The following is a 20068-nucleotide window of genomic DNA, read 5'->3' as shown; positions in this document are numbered from 1 at the left end:
ATGACGGTCAATCACCCTCGGTCTGGGGCTCCATGCAAGATCTCACCTCGTGGGGCATCAATGATCATGAGGAATGTGAGGGATCAGCCCAGAACTACACGGCAGGACCTGGTCAATGACCTGAAGAGAGCTGGGACCACAGTCTCAAAGAAAACCATTAGTAACACACTACGCCGTCATGGATTAAAATCCTGCAGCGCACGCAAGGTCCCCCTGCTCAAGCCAGCGCATGTCCAGGCCCGTCTGAAGTTTGCCAATGACCATCTGGATGATCCAGAGGAGGAATGGGAGAAGGTCATGTGGTCTGATGAGACAAAAATAGAGCTTTTTGCTCTAAACTCCACTCGCCGTGTTTGGAGGAATAGAAGGATGAGTACAACCCCAAGAACACCATCCCAACCGTGAAGCATGGAGGTGGAAACATCATTCTTTGGGGATGCTTTTCTGCAAAGGGGACAGGACGACTGCACCGTATTGAGGGGAGGATGGATGGGGCCATGTATCGCGAGATCTTGACCAACAACCTCCTTCCCTCAGTAAGAGCATTGAAGATGGGTCGTGGCTGGGTCTTCCAGCATGACAACGACCCGAAACACACAGCCAGGGCAACTAAGGAGTGGCTCCGTAAGAAGCATCTCAAGGTCCTGGAGTGGCCTAGCCAGTCTCCAGACCTGAACCCAATAGAAAATCTTTGGAGGGAGCCGAAAGTCCGTATTGCCCAGCGACAGCCCCGAAACCTGAAGGATCTGGAGAAGGTCTGTATGGAGGAGTGGGCCAAAATCCCTGCTGCAGTGTATGCAAACCTGGTCAAGAACTACAGGAAACGTATGATCTCTGTAATTGCAATCAAAGGTTTCTGTACCAAATATTCAGTTCTGCTTTTCTGATGTATCAAATACTTATGTCATGCAATAAAATGCAAATTAATTACTTAAAAATCATACAATGTGATTTTCTGGATTTTTGTTTTAGATTCCTTCTCTCACAGTTGAAGTGTACCTATGATAAAAATTACAGACCTCTACATGCTTTGTAAGTAGGAAAACATGCAAAATTGTCAGTGTATCAAATACTTGTTCTCCCCACTGTATATGGCAATTTAGCAATTAGGATTTGATATCTGTAATGGTTGACAAATTAGGCATTGTTGAGCACTGTTGGCGTATAGATAAATGCACACTTTTTTTCCAGTGTGGGCCTTGTGTTCTAAAAAATAGTTTAAAAAATGTCAAATGCCCATCCCTAAAGCACGCACCAGTCACAGCCCCTGAGCTGAGTGCAGTGCAGAAGTAGGCCAAGTGATTTAAAGCAGGACGCTCACCCTCAGCCTTAACCCACCACTGTCTGGCACATAACTTACACACGTGGCACAGCTAACTCTATGTAGGGATGAGAGAAGAAAGGGAGGAGGGAAGGGAGAGAGAAATGGGGATGGGGGATTTAGAAAGAAAGAGTGCAAGAGACAGACGGGATCAGAGAGAGCCAGAGAGATAGGTGAAAACTAACAGTGAGAAAGACAGAAGTCTTGGGGCACCTTCATGGCCATTCATTCAGTAGAGCTAGGGATTCACCACCAGTAACACACTTCTATCCAAAAATACCCTGGTCCATCTTCTCTCTATTACACCACCCAGGGCTCTCTCCTCCCCTCCCATCCTCTGCCAGCTGGTCCTGAGCCCAGCAATTAAAGACCTGCCTAAACCACTCTACCTCCCTGTTTCCTCCGGGTATGGCCCTGCTCCACATGAAACTGATAGGGGCTGAGCATGACAGGCATCAGATGGGCTTACCTGCAGAAAGAGAGATGAGGGGAGCAGGTGCTAGCCCTCCTCTTTGTCTGGACTTGCCCTACAGTATGTGGTGAGCGGTGAAAGTGTGCTTTTGTTTTTGGGGAAGAGGGGGTGGAGAGGTAGTTACAGGTTACCAAGTCAGTTAAAGGCTGACTTTCACTACACTGAGAATCGCTGTGTGGAACTGGAAACAGATGACCCATTACGCACACACACACACACACCTACCTTGGAGAAAACAGTGCATCACAACAGGGAACCAGAGTTTAAATGAAGTACCATACTGTCCAGAACCCTGAGACAAAACCATGGCAACTCATCACCATGACATCTATACCGCACCCCCCTAACCTACCACCCACTTCCCCTCAATGAATACTCCCCCACCACCTGTGCAACTGAGACAAACTTAGTCAGAACTGCAAGGCTTTTGTGGAGAGACAGGAGAGAGGGGGAAGGTCTTTGTGAAGTCAGTTCAATACCTTAGCAGTACCCTTGGGAAGGGGGTCGCAGTGCTGTATATAAGCTGGCTGGCGGGAGAGGATTGCAGCAGTTCTTTCCCTCTTGTTAAAGGCAGTGTTGGCATGTAGAACACCTTGCTAGTGAGTCTTCCAGCTCAGAGCAAAGAGTTGGCACAGACAGAGGAGAGGAGGAGAGAGAAAGAGGCTGCCCTTCTCGTGCCTGGTGTCAAAATGCCCACGGCTGCATCCACAACCACAATGAGACTAGGCTTTCACTATTCACCTCCACTGTAGCAAACAGGGTGGTGAGTGTGTGTTGTTTGTGTAGATGTGCATGCATGCATACACACACACACACACACACACACAGTACCAATCAAAAGTTTGGACACACCTACTCATCGAATCATGTTGTAACCAAAAAAGTGTTAAACAAATCAAAATATATTTAATATTTGAGATTCTTCAAAGTAGCCACCCTTTGCCTTGATGACAGCTTTGCACACGCTTGGCATTCTCTCAACCAGCTTCATGAGGTAGTCACATAGAATGCAATTCAATTAACAGGTGTGTGTTGTTAAAAGTGAATTTGTTTGAGCCAATCAGTTGTGTTGAGACAAGGTAGAGGTGGTATACAGAAGATAGCCCTATTTGGCAAAAGACCAAGTCCATATTATGGCAAGAACAGCTCAAATAAGCAAAGAGAAATGATAGTCAATCAATACTTTAAGACATGAAGGTCAGTTAATGCGGAAAATGTCAAGAACTTTGAAAGTTTCTTCAAGTGCAGTCGCAACAACCATCAAGCGCTATGATGAAACTGGCTCTCATGAGGACCGCCACAGGAAAGGAAGACCAAGAGTTACCCCTGCTGCAGAGGATAAGTTCATTAGAGTTAACTGCACCTCAGATTGCAGCCCAAATAAATGCTTTACAGAGTTCAAGTAACAGACACATCTCAACATCAACTGTTCAGAGGACACTGCGTGAATCAGGCCTTCGTGGTCGATTTGCTGCAAAGAAACCACTGGTAAAGGACACAAATAGACTTGCTTGGGCCAAGAAACACTAGCAATGGACATTAGACTGGTGGAAATCTGTCCTTTAGTCCAAATTTGAAATTTTTGGTTCCAACCGCTGTGTCATTGTGAGGCACAGACTAGGTGAATATGGCGCTGTACAACGTGACGGTCGGGAGTACAGTACTGGGCTATTTAGCTAAAGAATCCTTGTGTCGTGTGGGCAGGGCACGCAGGAGACTGGGGTTCAATTCCCCGACAGAGAGGAAGGAGTAGGCTGTCCTTGTAAATAAGAATTTGTTCTTAACTGACTTGCCTCGTTAAATAAAGTTTACACTAAGAGCATAACATTTCTGCACACTAATTTTCTTATCTAGTCTAACCAATACCCAAACGGAGATTAAGTGAAAATAAAATATCATTGATTTATCAAGACCAGTCCCCATGCTCGTCTCAGAGCAGCGCGAAACGGTGCTAAAATCCTATTGCTTCCAACTTCAATATGCTCTTTAAATAAATAAGACCTACACCACTTTTAACAGCACATTACTCAACACTAGTGAGACTCATTTTGCCTACGGTAGGCCTACAGTATATCGTAAAAAATTATGTGACTCTGCCAATAATTACATATAGAGGATTGGAGGATTCTAAATTAAAACCAAAAGCCACCTCATGCGTCTCCCGGTGGCGGCCGGCACGGGTATCGAACCTGCATCTGTAGCAATGCCCATCTACTCCGGAGCAAAGTATCAAAATACAGAGAGGTGTTGGTAAAGGTATGTTGTCCTGCTAATAGCCCATAATGGGCTATTATAATACTGTACATGGTGTCCAGGTCAGGATAACTAAGACATTTCTTTATTAAAGACTATCAGAAAGAATGTTGGTACGTATTTATTTTGATCCAAAGCCATGAATGAGTGAGTCACTCAGCTTTATGTAGATGCCGGCTATATGACTGTGTCATCAACTTGATAATATATAATGATATTTTGGAGGTTATTTCGTCTTCAAAAAACGGAAGAGAGCGATTGCAATCTGAATAATGGCCAAAATAATATTTGTAAAGGCAAAAACATTTCTTTCTGTTTTTAGAGGGAGGGAAACGCTGGGCCAATTGTGCGCCTCCCATAAAGGCCAAAACATAGCTCTGCTAATATCCATCATGGTGCTGTACAACGTGACCGTGTGTTTGAAAGAGTATTTTCCAGTAAGCAACAATTTGTTTACCTTCATTAGACAACTTTGTTCCAATATTTCTGTAATTCACTGATATTTATTCCCATAGTAATTCGTTATGGATCCATAACTAAATAAACATCAGCAGTTTGAAAGAACATTTTTATAATTATTTTATTAACGAAAGCATTAAGATGTTGATGAAGAAATACTGTACTGTTGTTTTGAGTTGGAAATGTAACACTTCAGAGTACTTAAGCATCGAATACATTGCAGGTAGGGGGATGTTCACACCTACAGTAGCCGGGCTATAGTGTCTGTTGTCCTGCTAATCGGGCCACAAGTGTTTGAAAACCTGTTTTCAAAATGCCACCAGCTGTCCATCACTACCGTAAATAAAAGCACAGCACCTTGTTTACATTCTTTATTGTAACCACAATGTCACAAATAATTTGTATCTACATTTCCAATTACTTTTAGTAATTTTAGTTTGGGATTAATTTTAATAATATTATGGTGTTTCTTTTCCAAGGAAAACGAAAAACACTCTGGGTTTCAATTACGATGGAACGAAAAATATGGCGCTGTACAACGTGACGGTCGGGAGTACAGTACTGGGCTATTTAGCTAAAGAATCCAGTGTCCTGCGGGAGACCGGGGTTCAATTCCCCGAAGGGGAGGAAGGAGTAGGCTGTCCTTGAAAATAAGAATTTGTTCTTAAACTGACTTGCCTAGTTAAAGGTTGCAATAAGAGCATTACATTTCTACACCATCATTTTCTAATCTAACCAATACCCAAACAGGGATTCAGTGAAAATAAAATCTCATTGATTTATCAAGACCAGTCCCCATGCTCGTCTCAGAGCAGCGCGGAACGGTGCTAAAATTCTATTGCTTCTAACTTCAATGTGCTCTTTAAATAAATAAGACATACACCCCTTTTAACGGCACATTACTCAACATTAGTGAGACTCATGTCGCTTACGGTAGGCCTACAGTATATTGAAAAATATGACGTGACTCTGCACCAATAATTACATATAGAGGATTGGGGGATATTTCTGTAATTCAGTGATATTTATTCCCATAGTAATTCGTTATGGATCCATAACTAAATAAACATCAGTATTTGTATCATTATTGTATTATTGACTGCATAAAGATGCCATTATTAGTTGTTACATTGTTTTACATTGTTTTTTACATTGAAAAAGGCCATTCTTGAACATGGGGTGAGACATTGGTACTAATTTGTAAATAAAACCAGTTTGTTATTTAGAATGATTTATTTCTGTTTTTAGAGGGAGAAAAACCAAAAACCTACAGCCATCTCATGGGTCTCCCAGTCGAGGCCGGCACGGATACTGAATCAGTATCTGTAGCAACACAGCTTGCACTGCTATGCAGTGTCTTAGACCAACTCAGACGCTGTACAACGTGACTGGTCGGGAGTGGCCTACAGTAAGAGCAAAATAATCCTAACAAAATAAAATAATAAAAACCTTAGTGTAACAACAGTTTTAGTAAGTAATACTGAAGTCGTGCACAATTATCAGTTTCTATTTAGGTTTATGTCGCCCATTCATTGTCAGTTAGAGACACAGTAGGCCCCAAAAGCATAATCAGTGGAGCAATGAAGTGGTGACGCAGGGTACCTTACTAAACCACAAATTACCTCTAAATCCCGCGGCGTAAACTCACAACTTTTAAGAGGAACCACTGTAAGGGCTATTTGACCAAGATGGAGAGTGATGGAGTGCTGCATCAATGACCTGGCCTCCACAATCACCCGACCTCAACCCAATTGAGATGGTTTGGGATGAGTTTGACCGAAGAGTGAAGGAAAAGCAGCCAACAAGTGCTCAGCATGTGGGAACTCCTTCAAGACTGTTGGAAGAGCATTCCTCATGAAGCTGGTTGAGAGAATGCCAAGAGTGTGTAAAGCTGTCATGAAGGCAAAGGGTGGATACTTTAAAGAATCTCAAATATAAAATATATTTTGATTTGTTCACCACTTTTTTGGTTACTACATGATTCCATGTGTTATTTCATAGTTTAATGTCGTCACTATTATTCTACAATATAGAACATAGTAAAAATAAAGAAAAACCCTTGAATGAGTAGGTGTGTCCAAACTTTTGACTGGTACTGTATGTGTGTGCTACTCAGGGTATTCAAATAATTTAAATGTGATACGGGGGAGAGAAAGTGAAAGTCAGTGTCTCAACACAAGCCTGTGTATGTGTACAGTCAGTGCATGCGAAAGTGTCAGTGTTCAAATCAAATTTATTTATAAAGCCCTTCTTACATCAGCTGATATCTCAAAGTGCTGTACAGAAACACAGCCTAAAACCCCAAACAGAAAGCAATGCAGGTGTAGAAGCACGGTGGCTAGGAAAAACTCCCTAGAAAGGCCAGAACCTAGGAAGAAACCTAGAGAGGAACCAGGCTATGAGGGGTGGCCAGTCCTCTTCTGGCTGTGCCGGGTGGAGATTCTAACAGAACATGGCCACGATATTCAAATGTTCATAGATGACCAGCAGGGTCAAATAATAATAATCACAGTGGTTGTCGAGGGTGCAACAAGTCAGCACCTCAGGAGTAAATGTCAGTTGGCTTTTCATAGCCGATCATTCAGAGTATCTCTACTGCTCCTGCTGTCTCTAGAGAGTTGAAAACAGCAGGTCTGGGACAGGTAGCACGTCTGGGTTCAACTCTGAATCTCCATCAGTGTGTGGAAGTATGTATGTGTTAGATAGACTATGAGGATGTATCTTTGTGTGCATATGTGCGTTTGAAGTACACATTCTCTCGGGAGTTTAGAGAGTCTGCCCAGCTACAGGAGGAAGTGCTCTGGTGCTCTGCTCCAATCACAGGCCTGGGTTCTAGTCAGGTGACTTGGGCAGCACTCAAGTGTTGTGAATCAGATTAAAACAACCTTAAATGAGGCCCACAGTCATTCAGTCAGCCAGTCATTAATTTAGTTCAACCAGCCAGTCTGTCAGTCGAACCAGCCGCCTAGCCCTGAAAGTGGAGGGGAAGGGGATGAAAGGAAAGAGGCAGCCCCCAATTAAGAAAAACAGCCATTATAAGAATCAGGGACATATGGAGATTGCATGGAAGTGTGTTAAGTGAGTGTGTGTGGGAAGTGGGAGGAGTTTAAGTGAAGGAAAACTACAAAATAAGACAAATTAAACTTTGTATAAATAAACACACTGATAGATATATTTAAGGTTAAACCGAAATGGAAGACAATAGGGCCGTGGTCAGAAATGTGTTTGGAGGAGATACAACTTTTATGCAATATAAAAAGCCATTAAAACAAAGAAGAGTGAGGTACAACATTACAGCAAGGGTGTCAAACACATTTTGTCTCAGGGGCCGCATCCGGTCTTCAATGAGGGCCGGAAGGCCACACTGAAATTTCCTTGCCATCAAAATTTGCAAAAAATAGTCATTTTTTCTGATGTTCCCTGACTCTCTAGATGTCATTTAGGTGATTATTAGCTAGCTGGACATAAACTGTATGACTGCAGGTCCATTATAATTTTTACAAAGTTTGAATTTGGTTTTAGTCATTTTAAAGTATAGTTCTTTATTTACTCAAACCACTGGCCTGCGGGCCATATGTTTGGTACCCCTAAACTAAAGTGAATACAGCCAGATATACCAACAGTCTCACTACTGAGAGTGGTATAAGCTATTCCAATGGACACCTGCTGTTTTTTGTCTTCTTTTTATGCTACATTCCCCAATCTCTCCCTAAAACCATGTGCCCACACAGATCAGACAGAGTGCCTCAGCCTGCCCCTCCCATCCTTATATCCCCTATACCCAGTCCAGATGGCCTCCCATACAGTAGCATGCTAAACCCTAAAGGCTCAGACAAGCCACAACTGTCATTAAGAACAAACACAACACACCGAGTTAGACTTTAAGACACAGAACCTGAAGATATATACCTAAGAGCTAGTGAATGTCTTGCAGCCAGAAGCCACAAGACAATGTCTCTCATCCTAAACTGCTAGTACCACCATTCATCGGACCTTGCTTGATTGACTACACTAATAGACAGAATACATAAGACAGTCATACTATCTCCTTGTGTCTGAACCCCTCTCAGGCAGAGTGTAGCATTGTGGGGTTTCTCCAGAGCCCGCCCGCTCACAGTTGCCCTTCTGTCTGTCCGGTACACACGGATCTGATGGCAGCTGGCCGGCCACGGCGGACATTTTGGTGTGGAACAGAGAGGCCTTCTCTAGGCCTTATCAGTCAGAAGGAGGTCAGAAATAGATAGCAGAATGAAGGAGCTGTTGTCTGTGAGGCCAGTTAGCACCAGGCTCTCTGTGTCTAACAGACAACTCTTTTTAGAATCAATACAGCCAGGCGAGCGAGCGAGAGAGCAAGAAAGAGGAAGAAAGAGAGAGAGAGAGGGGGAGAAGGAGAGCGACATCTGACTAAGCTAAACCTACTACCCCACACCATGGGACACCTATCAGGACACATCGAACACGCATGACTGATGAACTGACAGTGACATGACATGTGTGCCATTGGACGTGGGTGCGTTCCTGTGTAGACTTATGACTCATAGCCATCTACTGGTCTCCTTCTTGGTTTAGATAGAATAACTCAGAAAAGACTCCTGCATCTCTAGCTAACCCTCTTTAGGGGTAGAGCTACAGCCTCATTTTGAAAGACCTAAAAGCCAGCGGAGCACAATTGTTCTCTACACACTACATAGACATAATACTGTAATGTCTTCTTCAGACCCAATGAAACAATACACGCCTTGCAAAATAGCATTGTGGACTTCAAAGTTGTATCTGTGAAGAAAGTATCCAGTGAGCTGTCAAACCCACACAGAGGAAATAGTGTTTTCACAGAAATGCACTCAAAAAGATCAGTGCTGTCACTGTCTCTGGGAGCTAGAATGGCTGTCTATTTACCCTATTGTCTGAATTTATTAGTCATTGGGCCGCCCTATAACAGAGCATGAACACATACTGAGTGTATTGTATAACAATCTGTCTCTTCACAGGGGACATAAAGATGCTTATGGTTTGGAAATTAATGAGTCTGAAGGCGATCAGGACAAACAAGCAGCTGGTGCTTGTGATGATTGTATTTTGTTGGAGGCACGCAAGCGAAGAACAACGCTTAGCCCTTATTGATCAGGTCTCAACTCCCTTCACTGCGTCTTAATTTTCCTATCATATGGGGGAGGGGAGTGGGTGGGCATGGTGTACTGGGGGCTAGCTGGGTATATGGAAGGACCAAAGCTAGCTTAATAATCAGGGGGACAAGTTAAAAAGGGGGAGGAGGTAAATGGACACGATCTAAATGGGGGGGGTAAAGTTGTCACCCAGTCACATCATGGCCATAAGCTGCTAATTAGACATGGCTATGCATGGCTGGATAATGGGCCAGCCAGCCACCTGACCCTGAGGGCAGTCAGAGGGGTGTCAAGTCAATCTGGGGCCAAAAGCCAGGTCTCTCTCTCTCACTCCCTCCCTCCCTCTTCACCCCCCCCCCCCCCCCCCCCCCTCTTAATTCTCATGGACACAGCCCAGACCTTGCATTCCACAGTGAGGGCTCGTCCACTACTGCCATAGTGGAGGGAGAGGAGGACCGCTGTATGTTTTGCAGCTTTTCCACCTTTCACAGCAAGCTGCCAGGGGGCTAAGCATTTGGCCGAGCCCCTGTGCTTGGGTGGCCGGGCTCTGGGAAGGATAGGACAACTGCAGTCTCTCTATTAAACTCTTGTTAGGGAGAGTTGAGCCAGCGTTTCAGTACGCAGTAGCAGTGACTTCATCTGGGTAGAATGTCGGTATGTTCATGAAGGACCTACACCTGGAGCAGGTAATGAGGGGAAACTAGGTGTTAACCACAAACAGTGTTTTAATTAGGTGGTAGCTAATGCCATGGACTGGTGTGCCTGACATTACAGTGAGAAGGGGCAATCCAGTGTTAAATTTACACTTTCCTTCAGTTTTTTTTAAAGACACCAGCAGGGATGGTGGTTTGAATCAGCAGAGTGTGGAAATGAAAGTCAGGTGAAAAATCAGGCCTTACTTCTTGCCAGGCTTCTAGTACATTTAAGCTGTTGTAAGTAAGTGTAGGTGCCCACTCCAAACTACATGGACACTGCACCGCATCACACCTCCCACCATGGACCGTAACCCTGTTCCTCACTCGCTCTCTCATCTTTGTCCTCTCTCATCTCTTGTAGACCTAAGGCAGATGGAGAAGGAGGTGGTGGAAGGTCAGGGCAGGGGGAGATCTCTAAAGCAGACAGCTCCTGCAGAGCCAAAATTCCCCTGGCCCATCTGTAAAGTGCTGCAACGCTGCCTCTCCGTCTTTGCCAGTATTTACTCTGATGTACGGTATTGATGCCCAACCCAAACATCCGCCTGATAAAAGCCCTCGGTCCCGGAGAGAGGAGGAGAAGAAAAAGCCAGAGTTCAAAAAGCAAGCTCAGCCAACCATGCCTAGGTGCTTCAAACGAATGGAAAAGAGATAAAAAATAAATAAAAAAGATAGACTGACACAGAACCTTCCTTCCGCCATGATCCAAAAATGTGCACTGGACTTTTCCCTTGTAAACTTAATTATAGCTACAGGAGCTGATCTTGAGGTGCAGCCATAAAGGAATGTGTTATGCATAGGTGTGGGTGAGGCACATACAGTACCAGTCAAAAGTTTGGACACACCTACTCATTCAAGGATTTTTCTTTATTTTTACTATTTTCTACATTGTTGAATAATAGTGAAGACATCAAAACTATGAAATAACACATATGGAATAATGTAGTAACCAAAAAAGTGTTAAACAAATCGAAATATATTTTATATTTGAGATTCTTCAAAGTAGCCACCCTTTGCCTTGATGACAGCTTTGCACAGCTTGATGACATCTTGGCATTCTCAACCAGGTTCATGAGGTAGTCAGCTGGAATGCATTTCAATTAAACAGGTGTGCCTTGTTAAAAGTTCATTTGTGGAATTTCTTTCCTTCTTAATGCGTTTGAGCCAGCACAAATAAGCAATCAGACTCATTCGACATCTTTCTCTGTGTCCAAAATGGAACTTCAGATTGACATTGCATCAAACAGTGTGGGGTTTGGCGGTATCCAGATTTTCATATCGTCATACCGTCCTTCTGTCACCCCGGGATTTACTGTATTATCGGCTTGGTACACAAGGAGGCGCCAAAATGCTAAAAATACCATTGGGCATCTATTACCAGAACGCTAACAAAATTAGCACAAGTAATAGAACATTTCCATGGAGGCTGCTAGCTAAATATTCTAAATAAGCACAAACAAAAATAAACTAATTGCAAAGACAGGCAATCCAGCTCATAAAGTTAGACATTTATAGGGAGGAGCTAACCGAAGAGTTTGGTGAGTTTGGACATGCTCTGCTCGGAGAAGAGGGAGGAACAGACGGCCGAGAAATATCATGCTGCGTTTTATAAACGCAGATCTAAAATGCTTCTTATTGTAATTTCTGCTCAGCATCAGACAACTTTTGTGCTTCAGTTGCACTTCTAAACTCAGATGAGAATTCACGAACGGCATTCTATCAACTGACAGCACTCTGACTGATGTGTAGCTAATTTTCTCCTCTCGGTGAAGCCAGACCATTTTTCTCCAGTAAAATGCAAGATTAACTTAGGAAATATATCTTAGGAAATATATCCGGCTACATTCTTTATATGACAGGCCTAAACATTAGAAATATGACGGCCATGCATCGTTTCGCAAAAAAGACCTTGCTATTTAATTGTTAGCTCATTTACTTGTTTGGCTGGCAGTCATAGCGTTACACTTCTGTTGTCATCTGATGAAAATTAATCAATTTTCTGAATGTGTTGCACTAATGTATTTTCTGTTAAGGAAAACTATAGTTGCACATCCCTAATCACTCTGTAGAGGCAAAAAAACACTTGACTTTCAATATAAAACGCAACCCTGTCAATACAGAGCTGGACTCACTTGCTCCCGATTTCTCCCGTTGTGCTATTTACAACTGTTCAGGGTAACTACGTAAGCGTCATAATGTAAAATATGTGACAGGTGAAATGAAGAACGCAATCTACTTTATCTCCTAATGCATTGCACAAGTTGAAAAATATATATATATAAATATCCAAATGTTTTGAAAAACTTCAAATAAATAATTTCAACGGTATTGAATAATCATCCCGTGGCTATTTCCAAATACCCCGGTATACACAGTACACCGCTCAAGTCACCAACTTCTCGTCATTACATGATGACTTCTGGCATTTTTCTACTTCCTCACATCTACCTAACATCCACCAGCTCTCTACAGCAAAGCTGAGGACCAAGCAAACAATATCAAGTTCCTTGAAATAACCATGTCAGACTAACTAGAATTAACTGAACTGTTGACCAGTTGTAGAATGGACTAGACAGTTATTATGAGGGGTTATAATTGGGTTAAAATATTTGCAGAATGGGCCATTACAACTCCTGCTGGGTCTTACCCTCTAAACAAAAACACCTTTCATTATGAGATTCTCTCTATGTTGACTCCAATGCTTCCCACAGTTGTGTCAAGTTGGCTGGATGTCCTTTGGGTGGTGGACAATTGTTGATACACACAAGAAACTAACCAGCATGAAAACCCCATCAGCGTTGCAGTTCTTGACACAAACTGGTGCGCCCTGCACCTACTTCCATACCCCTTTCAAAGGCACTTAAATCTTTTGTCTTGCCCATTCACCCTATGAATGGCCCACATACAAAATCCATGTCTCAATTGTCTCAAGGCTTAAAAAACCTTATTTAACCTGTCTCCTCCCCTTCATCTACACTGATTGAAGTGAATTTAACAAGTGACATCAATAAGGGATCATAGCTTTCACCTGGACTCACCTGGTCAGTCTGTCATTTTCTTAATGTGTTGCATACTCAGTGTAGTTTGTATTTACAAATTGTGTTTGTGCTTCACTGGTTGCCCTTTTCTTGTGGCAACAGGTCACAAATATTCCTGCCGTGAATGCACACTGTGGTATTTCACCTAATAGACATGGGAGTTTATCAAAATTGGATTTGGGAGTTTATCAAAATTGGATTTGTTTTCTTTGTGGGTCTGTGTAATCTGAGGGAAATCTCTCTCTCCACCACAACAGCTGCTGTCCACATAGCTACAAAAAAGGCACACAGCTGCCATTAGCACGTCTGAATATGATTGCCAATCAAAAAGGGCTGTAGATCGAATATACACATGCAGATCCTAACACAAACACACACAGCTGTGGATCAAAACATATGCAAACCCCAAACACACACATAGACTGAGGCACTAAATGAATGTGGGATATGGGAAACTCTCTATTTTAATGACCGAGTAGGCTTAATCCCCCGGCAGCCTTCATGACGTTGGCAGTCCCTAAACAATATGATTTGATGTAACATTTCTTTACGCCCGGTTCTTTATATATAGCAAATTGTTTATGTGCCAGTCCCCAGATCTAAGAAGACATTGTAGCTAGGTACTCATGGTGAAATGATTTCATATAAAACAAGTTGATTCAGTCAAGGATATCATCTGCTCTCAAGAGAAAATGGCTGCTACAGAATGTATGTTTTTAGATTTATGTACAGAGAATATCTGCTACAGTCCCTAAAAGGAAGACAACCTGTCAGCACACACCCAAATGCAGAGTGGATGGTTTTAGACAGAATCAAGATAATGACACACTACAGAAAACTCTTGGTTGTATCTTGATGTTGACATTCTGTGGATTCCTGGAGGGAGGAGGAGCCTGTATCTTCAGTAGCAGTGTGTGGGTAAAATCACCAGGGAAGCCAATGCAGAAGAAAAGGCATATTACAACCTGTGTTGTGATAATTGCCTTGTTTGCTCTATAACCTGTTAGTTCATATGCCTGGACACCGTGATATATAGGCCGAAAGGTCGAGACAATACGCAAACAGTGGCAGAATAAATTCAACCACACAATTCTTTCAGCACAAAACTGGAGAGCAACATCTGTCCGGTGAAGTCCACAAAACATATTGCATGTAGCAAACAGTTACATGACCTACAGCATGGTCAAGCAAAGTAATGTTTCTGACAAATTTTCAGACTACTAATCAACTATTGATTTAGAACCATGGAGAGTTACCGCAAGTCTCAAAGAAAACGGGAGCTGCTTCCACTATTCCAGCACCATTTCAACATCTAATCATCTATGCTTAGTTCAATACAATGACAACTAAAAGATAGCAAAAACGATTTAATCCCATCAACGTAAGCTAAATATGATGTGGCTGTCCATGGTACTGATTTCTGTGTATGTGTAAGTAGAAAAAACATGTTGACTCACTCTACTTGTAGAGAAACGCAATGCCATCCTCCTCTTTCATGTTGCCTAAACGGTCATACAGTACACGCTTTTTTTTTTTTTTTGTCCTAGACTACCTGGCTAAAATACTTGCTCACTAGACTAACTTCCTTTCATGGGCAACGATGTGCCAGGCCAGCTAGCTAACATTAGCATACTATATCTAGCTACATGTTGATCTTCCATCCTCTCAGGCCAGGGGCACAATGTATGAGTTTACGGTTGATCAGAATCGCCATTATAATCATTAGCCAGTACGGAGAATTAAGTAAAACCACAAGTCCAAATCCCTATCTCCATCCATGGCTAAATTAGGAAAGGGACGATTTTAGCCAGCCAGCCACCAGAGGACAACAACACAATGAAATGCAATAAATACATTTTTGTTTTCTGTCAATAATGACATGGCTTGTGATTGGTCTGAAGCCAAACCCAAACTGGCTTCCCTTGATAATTTTTTGGGGTGCGCCAGAACCATTCACAGCTGAGCTCACTCAGTTTAGCTCAACGCTAATTGGCTATTATTTTAATCAAGGGATGCCAAATGCTCGCTGGCTTCCCATGCATTCAATGCTATGGGCGGCAACAATGGCACATTCTTTCTGACCAGACATCAGATAGATACGCTACACAGATAAGCTTTGCCAGCAGCATACCACCATGCATCCCACTGCTGGTTTGCTTCTGAAGCTAAGCAGGGTTGGTTCCTGGATGGGAGACCAGATGCTGCTGGAAGTGGTGTTGGAGGGCCAGTAGGAGGCACCCTTTCCTCTGGTCTAAAAAAAATATCCTATTACCCTGTGTAGGGTGCTGTCTTTCAGATGGGATGTTAAATGGTGGACTGACTCTCTGTGGTTGCTAAAGATCCCATGGTATTTAATGTAAGAGTAGGGGTGTTAACTCTGGTGTCCTGGCTAAATTCCCAATCTGACCCTCATACCATCATGGTAACCTAATCATCCCCAGTTTACAATTGGCTCATTCATCCCTCTCCTCTGTAACTGTTCCCCAAGTTGTTGCTGTAAATGAGAATGTGTTCTCAGTCAACTTACCTGTTAAAAAAAACATACTGAGACAGAGGGATGCTTTCTCCAGTGAGATACATTCAGCCTCTTGAAAATTTATGAGAGACGAAATATCTTCTTTTTTTTTGGGACACCTGGCTTCCGTTGGCATCCATGAATACACACCACTGTGTATCCTCACTCTGAACCTCTGACATGTCCTCTGATTATTACATGTTTCTATCATACCCTGCTGAACAGCTATGTAGAGCTGATGGAGGTCAGCTTTGATCACTGTATCACTGGATATCGACTGACTCAGTTCATCACTAGGCCCCTGTGTGATCTGCACTGATCCAGTCCTGGTCAGCCCGGTCATTGTATACAGTAGGGTGTAGTGGCGTACACTGTGAATCCATGTGTTTGTTGGAGTGTTTCCACCCACGGAGGACTCATTTGTCCAAATGTTAGTTTTACAGATCGTTTTATGTCAAATAAGTTTATGTAATTAATTACATATGTCAAATACATCATTTATATAGTGCAATTTATTTGGCTTTGAGTTGGCACTTTTGAGACTATGCCATTGCATATGCTACCAGGCAAGCAACATCATTATCAAATTGGCTATTTGAAAGTTTTCAACCAATTTATTTGACCCAGGTCTAATAGTCTTCCATTGGAATCCATGTGACCAATAAAATCAGGCGACAACAGTGTGATGCAAGTCGTCTATTCTGAACAAGTCTGGACATATTCTGTCTTTCTACAAGGTAACAGCAGCTTCAAAACAACAGGATGTGATGTAGGTAGGCTGCTCTAACCACTCTCCAGTGACATGGGGAAGGGGTGACGGTAGCTGGATACTGTAGGCGCAATCTCCTCCACATCGAATCCCATGCTGAGCTAGTCGACTGTTATTACAGTGGCATGTCAATTTGCCTATCACGGCATCGGATCTGAGTATACAGTAGGCCTAACTAGAATGCGCAACCGTGCACACCCAGTAGCAAAACGGGAGAAGTTTGTCAGGCTCGTATGATGGCCTAAGCATTGGCAGGAAAATTGGCAGGGAGATGAGGGTCTGGTTTGGCTTACATGTTGTTGACGGATAAATAAACGAATAGTTGGTAAGTCCTAACACAATAAAACACACGAAAAAATCGTAAAGAAAATAAAAGGAACAGTTATATAGGTTGGCCTTTACACCTCAGCGCATTACTAATCCAGTCCACACCGCACTGGTCCAACGGTCTATAATTGCAGCTTCTCTTGAGCAGGGAGAAAAATACATGTTTGAGCTAGTTTCCGCCTATTTCGAGTATATAGCCTATATGGAATATGAAAATCCAAACAAACCTTGTATACTTGTCCATAGGTACCATTGCCGACCACTTCCACCAGTTCGAAAATACCAGCTGGGTCCTATAAAATTAAATGATCAAATGGTTAACATTTACCAAATAACTGTTTGTGAGAGAGGGATGGTTTAGTATGGGCCACGTTACAACCCGTTAAATCAGGTGGTTGCGACCGAATTGCCTCACATCCCAGAGCATTGCAAACAAAAGAATGATTGGAACTCAGCCACCTAACGGTATCCACAACAAGAACACATACTATTTGTGACACATTTTACCAGGGTTTATCCCATGGTGGCGTCAATAAAATTACAATACAAGGATTTGAACAGCAAATAACACAAATCCGCATAACATGCATTGCACTCACCCGCAAAGAGGCAAGGTCTATGTCCACTAGACTTTTAGCTGGAGACTCGTTCGCCATTTTTCTATAATAAATAGAAATTGCAACGTCTATTTTAGTCTCTTCAAGTCAATTGTCTATATGCAATGCCGTAATCTCATAATTGAAATTGTTATCTTATTCCTTGCTAATGTAATGTCGATCCAAAGCGGGTTTTTCTTTGTAAACTACTCCCGTCGTTGTCGAGCGGACGCGATTACTCCATATTGCGCTACCACGGTTGGCAGTGAGCTTGCTCCTCTCAATTCTCCGCCCTGCCCCTCTCTCGCTCTCAATTCAATTTAAGAGCTTTATCTCTCGTTCTCGCTCTCCCACTCACTCCACTGTAAAGCCTCACCAACACAGGAAGCAGAATCAGTCAGTGTCTGAGAGACAGATAGACCCGAGAGAAAGACGCTGCAGGTGCAGGGGGGAGTGGATGGAGAGAATAATAGTGAAGAGCTCCCCCATCAGAAATTCATCCAAACATGCTGAATTTATGTGCCCTGCTGCTAAACTCATAATAATGACTTTTTGAGCATTGTTGTTTTCCTGTAGTCTTCATAAAACCACATCCATGCTGTCTGTCAGTTTGTTAGATAAGGCTTTCGATCAGTTAACTCATTAGTCTTTAACAATGACAAATAGCCTGTAATTCATAAAAAGGACGTTTTGTAGCCTTAGTGCAGACAATGTTTACAGTGGTAGATCAGCTAAACGGCTGAATCGTACTGAATCAATACATCCTCTCAAAACATTGACTTAACCAACATAAGATGGACAAACCTTCTTTATAAATCTATGAAAACACCCTCCATCTTTCTCTGAGGCCTGTGCTGTAGGCAACACAGTCACGTGGTAATGTCGCCAACCTCCAGCTCTCTATATCAGATGAAGAGTTAATTAGAGCATGTGAAATGGAAGCAGTGATAAATATTTTACCACTGCTGTCAACCCTGGTATTGTTGTTGGGTTCTATCCCATTGCTTCCAACACCACTGAATATCAGCAGACTTTTTTGCAAACTCTTTTCATGTCATGCGCAATGGCTGAAATGTCAGTGAGCAGGCTGTTTGTCCAGGCTGTGTCCCAAAGCAAGGTGCTCTTCGTGGGGATCAGTTCCCTACTACCCATGCCCCATGACTCAACTAAGACAGGCCCATGAAGGCCCCAAATTATCCTGTATATAACAGCAGTCATTGCTGCTGAAGAACTAGGTTAGTCTTGCTGTCCCACCTTCAACATCACAGTACTAAAGTTTGTAAATGTGTTTATCTTGCTGCCATTGTTAAAATGGTTCCCTATTTCTCCCAGCCACAGCTGTCTTTACAATGTGGCGATGTCACAGTTCTTCTAGCTGCTAGAAATAGGACATGTACATTATTTACTGCTGTACGTAAGTCTGACTGCTGGGTATTGTCTGAGCGGGCCACTGAGGCCCTGGACTGTGGGAAGAAATATATGACAGTTGGAAGTATGTACAATGCATTCGGAAAGTATTCAGACCACTTCCCTTTTTCCACATTTTGTTACGTTACAGTCTTATTCTAAAATGTATTTTTTTTCTATATTCATCAATCTACTCACAAAACCCCATAATGACAAAGTGAAAACAGTTTTTTAGAACTTGTTTCCATTGATCACCCTGTGGTAAATTCAATTGATTGGACATGATTTGGAAAGGCACACACCTGTCTATATAAGGTCCCACATGTGACAGTGCATGTCAGAGCAAAAACCAAGCCATGAGGTCGAAGGAATTGTCCGTAGAGCTCCGAGACAGGATTGTGTCGAGGCACAGATCTGGGGAAGGGTATCAAAACATTTCTGCAGCATTTAAGGTCCCCAAGAACACAGTAGCATTCTTAAATTGAAGCAGTTTGGAAACACCAAGTCTAGAGCTAGCCGCCCGGCCAAACTGAGCAATCGGGGGAGAAGGGCCTTGGTCAGGGAGGTGACCAAGAACCCAATAGTCACTCTGACAGAGCTCCAGAGTTCCTCTGTGGAGATAGGGAAACCTTCCAGAATGACAACCATCTCTGCAGCACTCCACCAATCAGGCCTTTATGGTAGTGTGGCCAGACGGAAGCCACTCTTCAGTAAAAGGCACATAACAGCCCCCTATGAGTTTGCTAAAAGGCACCTAAAGGACTCTAACCATGAGAAACAAGATTCTCTGTTCTGATGAAACTGAAATTGAACTCTTTGGCCTGAATGCCAAGAATCACGTCTGGGGGAAATCTGGCACCATCCCTACTGTTAAGCAAGGTGGTGGCCGAATCATGCTGTTGGGATGTTTTCCAGCAGCAGGGACTGGGAGACTAGTCAGGATCAAGGGAAAGATGAATGCAGTAAAGTACAGAGCGATCCTTGATTAAAACCTGCTCCAGAGAACTCAGGACCTCAGACTGGGGTGAAAGTTCACCTTCCAACAGGACAACGACCCAAAGCACACAGTCAAGACAACGCAGGAGTGGCTTCGGGA

At 42.9% G+C, this 20068-nt stretch overlaps 1 protein-coding gene across 9 annotated transcripts in view; it reads right to left on the bottom strand.

Annotated features, from left to right (window-relative positions):
* LOC139538866 (mitogen-activated protein kinase kinase kinase kinase 4-like) overlaps positions 1 to 17940 on the bottom strand; it is a 99157-nt gene extending 81217 nt beyond the window's left edge. For 3 of the 9 annotated variants that reach the window (XM_071341361.1, XM_071341366.1, XM_071341362.1), the window contains exons 1-2: positions 17569 to 17922; positions 17197 to 17262 (exon numbers count right to left, since the gene is read on the bottom strand). In XM_071341361.1, the coding sequence (XP_071197462.1) occupies positions 17197 to 17262; positions 17569 to 17625 (123 nt within the window). In that variant the 5' untranslated portion in view covers positions 17626 to 17922. Of the gene's footprint in view, positions 1 to 17196; positions 17263 to 17568 lie in introns of all 9 variants that reach the window. The other 6 variants (XM_071341367.1, XM_071341369.1, XM_071341370.1 and 3 more) reach the window with 4 other exon arrangements.
* Between the last annotated feature and the right edge of the window lie 2128 nt (positions 17941 to 20068).

The sequence above is a fragment of the Salvelinus alpinus genome, chromosome 14 (assembly GCF_045679555.1).
Source record: "Salvelinus alpinus chromosome 14, SLU_Salpinus.1, whole genome shotgun sequence".
Taxonomy (NCBI): domain Eukaryota; kingdom Metazoa; phylum Chordata; class Actinopteri; order Salmoniformes; family Salmonidae; genus Salvelinus; species Salvelinus alpinus.
The sequence above is the reverse complement of the archived record's forward strand: the minus strand, read 5'-3'. Positions and strand labels throughout refer to the sequence as shown.